This window comes from Cynara cardunculus (genome assembly GCF_001531365.2).
Source record: "Cynara cardunculus var. scolymus isolate 2C chromosome LG 15, CcrdV1, whole genome shotgun sequence".
In the NCBI taxonomy this organism is placed as follows: Eukaryota; Viridiplantae; Streptophyta; class Magnoliopsida; order Asterales; family Asteraceae; genus Cynara; species Cynara cardunculus.
In genome coordinates this window covers 16,674,138-16,680,999 of record NC_037542.1, presented here as the reverse complement: position 1 = coordinate 16,680,999, position 6,862 = coordinate 16,674,138, and the positions used below count along the sequence as shown (strand labels likewise).

Here is a 6,862-nt window from a genome sequence, read left to right as displayed (position 1 = left end):
ATACTTATTTGTTTCATTGATAATTAAAATATGCTAAATTTTAATAAAATGTTTAATTTAATTATCAATTATATTTGGAAAAAAATACTAATTAGTTAGGATATGTGTAATCGGTTTCCATTTTTATGTTAAGGGTTTTCATGTGGATCGATTTCCTTTATAATTCTCCATTGTGAATCGATTTTTCATGTGGTTTGAAACTGTTATGGGTTTGTAATCAATTTCCATGTTGCTGCTATAGAACAAACGAGTTTTATTTTATGTTTTTGATGATGTTTTTGGTTCAATTAGAGTGTGTATCTGTGGTGAAATCACAATATGCGTTTCTATTGTCCATTTTCCAAATCACGTTTTCATGTATTACCTGTATTACCATTTTATCACCTTGGTTTCAAATATCACTTTTTGTGGGTTTTCATCTTTGCTTGTGTTAATCGAAAGGATGATAGTTTAACATACTGATATATTCATATTATTGGATCAGGTGGCCAAAGATGAAGGATTTGAGCTACCGTCACCAATGTCTACATTAAACGTTCATCATGGCATGGTTAAAGACTTCTATATTTGTTCTTTGTCATATAGGTTTGTCCTTTAGTTCTTGTTGATAATTGTTCATATTGTTACTATTAATGGGTTGTAAAAATGCAAAATCCATTTTTATCATCAGATGTTGAAAACCTTGCATAGGTTTTAGCTTTTAGATGTTGAAAACCTTGCAGAGGTTTTTTCTTCATACTTAAAATATTATTTTTATCATCCATCAAATACCAGATCTTTTTCATAATCTTTCAGGAGTTCACGTAGTGATTTTTGATAAACAATACTTCCTTATTTTTGTTAGTTGGGAGGGGTAATCTGTTATCTACTATTTGGTTCTAACTTAGTGTAGAAGAACCTTTTCCACCTTAATTGTATCATCATATAGTTTATAGATTAATATTTTCCTTTAACCTGTTAACAAATTGATGGCGAAAATCTTGTTGAACGGTTTTCGTTTTACCGTGGAACTGGGATTTGGTGTGCACATATGATGATTAGTATCTCTCCTTCCAGGTTTGACCTCATTCAAGTTCACACTAATCTAGTGTGTTCTGGTTTTGATTTCTTTAAAGGGTCTTGTGAACACGTTCTTGCGTAACATGTAAGTACTATGCATTCAATTTACAAAAAACAGATACTAAAATCGGTACATGCTAATAKTAGAGTTGGCTTGAGTTAGGAGTAGCTTGGAGTTTTTTAGACGGCAAATAGCAAAACAAAACACATGGCTTTCATTATTTTGTATTTAAATCAAGGTACCGATATTATATATCTAGCTGATATTGAAAATTATTTTGTGGTTCTTTTTCTCTCAGATATGAACAATTGATTTCATATAATGCAGTTGCCACGATAACTTGATTCTTACTCAGGCCATATATTTCTATGTTGCTTTCAAGATTTCAGTCTTGAACAACTGTTTTTTTTTATATTCTTGTTTGAGAATCCATTTGCCAAGATGATTTGTTTTTGTGCATAATTTGGATGGATTTTTTGCAAAAAAAAAAAAAAAAAAAAAACTTTTGCAATTTCATATCTTGCAATCAATCTTAAACATAAGTTAAAATATTGTGAAAAGTTATTAAATTAATTTATTAAATAATTGTGAATAAACTACAACAATTAAATTAATTTAATAATTGTTTTTAGCCTTCCTTATGGTTGCTAAATGACGGCATTAACTCCATGCACCTTGAGTGCTATGAGGGTGGTGGGTGTTTATTTATAGAGTTACAAAAACGTGATATATTTATATGAGGGAGACTAATTGCACCCCTATACATTGCTAAATGCATCTCTCATAGCATTTTCCTCCTCACACACATCAACATAAAAACTCACTTTTTTACATTCCCAAATCCTAATGCATGAATTAACCCGATTTTGACATTGGGAGGGTGGATACATATCTTTTCAAGATTCGTTTGTTACGTGAATCACTTTGTGCAGGATGGGACACAATTAAAGATTTAGGGTTTAGGGTTTTGTTTTATGTTGAGGAGGTTGTATATAAAGCTTTGACCAAGTAAATGCTTGTCGGGTGCTATTTTATCTAATTGAATTAGTATGACAAGTACCAAGAATTTTACCTGGTAGATAAGTGAAAATACTCTAATTCAGTAAGCACTTACCGGATGTCGTATCGAAGGTAAAATAACCATTATATTTTATTTTTGCAACAAGATCTCGATCCATTGGTTTATATTTCTAGGTTATAATTAGGTCCTGAGCAATTATAGTTTGTTTGTTTTTATCGCTTTTTAGTTAATAGTCTATAACTCTGTATGTTATATGTTACTGTCAATCATGTTAAGGTTTGTTTTATGTATCTAATGGTACCCGTTATATGTTGCTTCCCATCCTATTCTAACTCTATCAACTTTTTGTTTTCTCCATTATGGATATCTCTTCATGAAACATTATTTTCTAGAAAATACAAAAGAAATATTGTATTTACATATTACAAATTCTAATACAATCACTCATTGAAACCTCCCAATTAAATCAAAAGATCTACTTTTATATAGGGTATTTTGATGCAGTGGCAAAGATTGTTAGAGGATCAAGGTGCTTATGTTAAGTTTCAGATCAAAGTCTTTACGATAATATTCTTAAATCCTTGATATTGGCCGACTTGTAGTTGGTCAAGTTATTTGAAAAGCATGTGCCCGAAATCTGGTAAACGAGTGCCACCATGTCGATGGCGTTGCCTAATCGGATGGTCATAAGTGGAGGTACTGTATTTATGAAGAGCTTGGCAAGGGACGACTCAAGAGTGTTTTGAGTCAATGTGACGGAGGTTTCTAATGATTAGGAGGCAGCTCGTAGGGCCTGACGACAATTTCCTGACGATAGAGTAGATCGAAAATACTCCATTGTTTCATTCTTGTTTTGTGACTCTTGGTGTCTTTTTGATTAATTCTTGATCGAATGATCTTAGTAATTATATATTCTTTTTCTAAAGATTAGAATTATATTCACATAATATTGCAACGTGATGTCTCAATAATGAAGCTAAGAACTTGAACCCTTTTTTTAATCCACGTTTTTCTGAAGATTTTGTTCCTCCTCATATTTATTATATGGTTTTAAAAAAGTGAAAAAAAAAAACTCGGTTGGTTATCAATTTTATGCACCATTTTGGTGTATTAGGTGTTGTTTATCCAAATGCTTAGCCGGTAAGTGCTTACCTATAGGAGTCAACACTACAATTTATTTTGATGAGTAAGATTTTAGTAATATCAAAACGTATTGAATGCAACAATTTACTAGGTAAGCGCTTACGTGAGTAAGAGTCGTAATCTTCATTTACCGGGTAAGAGTCTTCATCTTTCTCATCGCTCTTACCCGGTAAGATTATTTGCCCTTGTCATGTTCATCCGATGAGAAAATTTACTCGGTAAGCACTTACCAAGTAAGCGTTTAGTAAACGACCCTTAGTGTAACTCAACATTTATTTATTTATCAGTTAATTTTATGGAATTCAAAAAACAGAACTTTAAATTTTGTATGTATTTAATAATAGTTATAAACTTTATCGTTTCAGATCAAAGCACGATATAAGTACCAATAATAACGGCTAATTTTGTATTTTAATCCGTAACTTCTTAAAATATAACAATTCAAACCATGTGTAGCTCATTTATGATGAAATTTTATATAAAATTGTTGATAATTTATAATTTGTAAACGTAACAAAATTTAATATTTCATGTATTCTCCTAATTTGACAACTTTGTCCAATAATAAAATAGAACCATTACTTGATTAACTCAAAGGGTAAACGTTATGTGACAATATAAAAATAAGATGATAATAATATATGGTACCATACTTTAAAATATATATTCTAAATGTTTATTTATTAAAACTTACTTGATAAGAGTTTTCAGCTAACGACCTCGTCTCGTATAGTATCAGGTGTATACCATCCTCTCTTCATGAAATTATGCACTTACTTGATGGGTATCGGAGTAGCAACCAGAGGTGTTGCCCTAAGCAATGTAATTCCAAATATGCAATTCATGTCGATTTCTTCGTTAGCGTGTGGAAGCTTCCAATCAAAATGATAAACAAAGGATGCCACCATTAAACTCACCACCCTACGAGCTAAGGCAATTCCGGGACACATCCTTCGTCCCGATCCAAATGGTATAAACTCAAAATGTTGTCCCCTGTAATCAATCTTGTTTTCCAAGAACCTCTCAGGCATAAACGTCAACGGGTTTTCCCAGTACCTTGGGTCACGTGCCATGGCCCATGCGTTCACCATAATTTGGGTGTTTTTTGGGAGAACGTATTCACCGATTTTAACATCAGTCTCTGTTTTGTGAGGCACTAACAGAGGAACGGAAAAATGAAGTCGCATCGTTTCTTTGATAACAGCTTGTAGATAAGGCAAGTTGATGACTTTGGCTTCTTCAATATTTCCATCTTTCCCCACTATCGTGGAGACTTCTTGGCGGACCCTTGAGAACATATGAGGGTTAAGCAACAATTCGGTCATTGCCCATTCTGTTGAGTTTGCACTTGTTTCTGTTCCTGCTAGAAATAGATCCTGTAGTTTAAACAAAATAATGTTATCCAATTTTTCTTAGCATCATAAGATTACTCGATAACTTACAAATTATGTTTTGGTAACTGAAAGAAACGGGATACGAGTGAGGCAAAACCAACCTTGTTGCCTTTATCATAAATATATAAACCTCACTACCAATTCGATGCTAATACACATCAACATCGTGCTTCTCCTTTTGTATTTTTGTAATGTCACTGACTGTATTAAAAGAGGTTCAAATAGACACATGGGTTCTAGTTAACGAATTAAAGTTTATTGTTCTGGATACAATTCAAAACCGAAGCGGCATTTGATTCGCTTAATGTTTTCTAAAGAAATAAAATATGTTAAAGGACTTGGAATTAGACAAAGATTTAAATGAAACGTTATCAGGTTTGTTTGACCAGGTATTTGGTTGTCATGAAATGAAATGTCTTAGGGGTCGTTTACCAAACACTTACCCAGTAAGCGCTTACCAGTAAAATTTAACACTATCAATTACCTACCGGGTCAGATTTTAGTTCACCAAAACGATATCGTATGCAACAATTTACCTGATAAGTGCTTATCGTGGTAAGAGTCGTCGCCATCACTTACCGGGTAAGACTCTTGGTCTTTGTCTCGCTCTTACCGATGTAAGATTCTTGGTCCTTATTATATTCATTTGATAAGGTAATGTGACTTGGTAAGCACTTACTCGGGTAAGCGTTTGGTAAACGACCCCTTAGTATAATAAATGCAATTCAATTAACTCATTTACACAGCTCAAAACAACTTACTTTCGTTTGCTACTGAAATCATGATGAATCAACTATGAACCTTTCTCAAACCACAAATACAAATGTTTATAAGTTAATTGTTCGAGTGGTCCGTACAATTCTCGAACTCAATTGATTTTCTTATATAGACAACTTTTGATTTGATGATATTTTTCTATAGTTCATTCAATTGGAATATTTCATGGAAATTGTTGATTGATCACTTTAGGTTCTGGTTTCTGGTTTAAAATTGATCTTTTAATTATTATCTTTTAATATAATCTTTATTATATTAATCATCCGCTTATTGAGCAATTAGCCCATCTGAGGTTTGTTTTGTCTTCGAAAGGTACAGGATCGTAGGTGAGACCATTCTGGGACTGAGAGCTATGAAGTATGACTACTTTGAAGATGACCCTTGGTCAATATAGTTTTTCTTTATGTAAATGTTGTAATTATATATACATATGTCGTCTTAAATTTGGTCTCCTGCGTCTTTATTTTGATGGATTTTTCATAGTAATTTTGCTATTCTTGTGTATGTTAGCTAGTTATGTTGTTTCGTCTTATATCGTGACACAATGTCATATGACCGTACGGGACAGGGATGTTACAAGTTATGGTATGAATTGGAAAAAAATTTAATAAAAAATGGCAGAAAATTTCTTTCTTTGAATTTATTTTTTTCATAATTTATAAATAATAATAATAATAATAATAATAAATTAAGATTTAATGTGAAAAAATTATGTATATTAGCATTTATTTGATAAGAGTAAATGATAGATCTTATATATAACGCCCTTTACCGTAAATTATATATATATATATATATATATATATATGAGACCAGATTCTTTTGAGAACCTATGAAATTATGATAACCTTGAGAATTTGTACATCATGTGTTATTGATATGATCTTTTTTCTATCTGAGACTAAGTTTTAAAATGTTGATTAACCTATATTTGTTTCACAATGTGTTTGTTTGACATGTACTCGGTTCACAATATGAACATTTTTTACGTGTTTGTAAAACAAAAAGTATACATAAAATGTTTCACGTTGTGAACTGAATGCATATGAAACAAACACATTGTGAATAATCAATACATTTTTTTATTAACCTGGATATCCAACCCGCTATACGAGCCGGCTAATCCCAGGACAACCACATGTTTTGCAGATAGCTCGGAGTCACAGCATTTGAACTTCCGTAGCCACAAGGGGACTTTTATTCCTCCTTGGATTTGAACCTGAGACCTTCTGGTACTTTTGACATTTGGAGCCAAGCTCAAACCAATCAGGTACCACCCTTGTGGTTAATAATCAATACATTAAATACTATATTTAAACAAAAAAAATTATGTGAACAAAATCTTAAAGTTGGAGTTCTCGTGAATCTCACAAATTTTAGTCTCAAATGATTAAACAGTATATATGTATATGTATATATATATATGTATGTGTGTGTACGTATATGTATATGTATATGTATGTATAT

At 31.9% G+C, this 6,862-nt stretch overlaps 1 protein-coding gene across 1 annotated transcript in view; it reads right to left on the bottom strand.

The window, feature by feature from the left end:
* Window positions 1-3,997: 3,997 nt before the first annotated feature.
* Window positions 3,998-6,862, bottom strand: part of LOC112528610 (geraniol 8-hydroxylase-like) — a 4,425-nt gene continuing 1,560 nt past the window's right edge. The window contains exon 2 of the mRNA XM_025139631.1: window positions 3,998-4,600. Within this exon, the coding sequence (XP_024995399.1) occupies window positions 3,998-4,600 (603 nt within the window). The remainder of the gene's footprint in view (window positions 4,601-6,862) is intronic.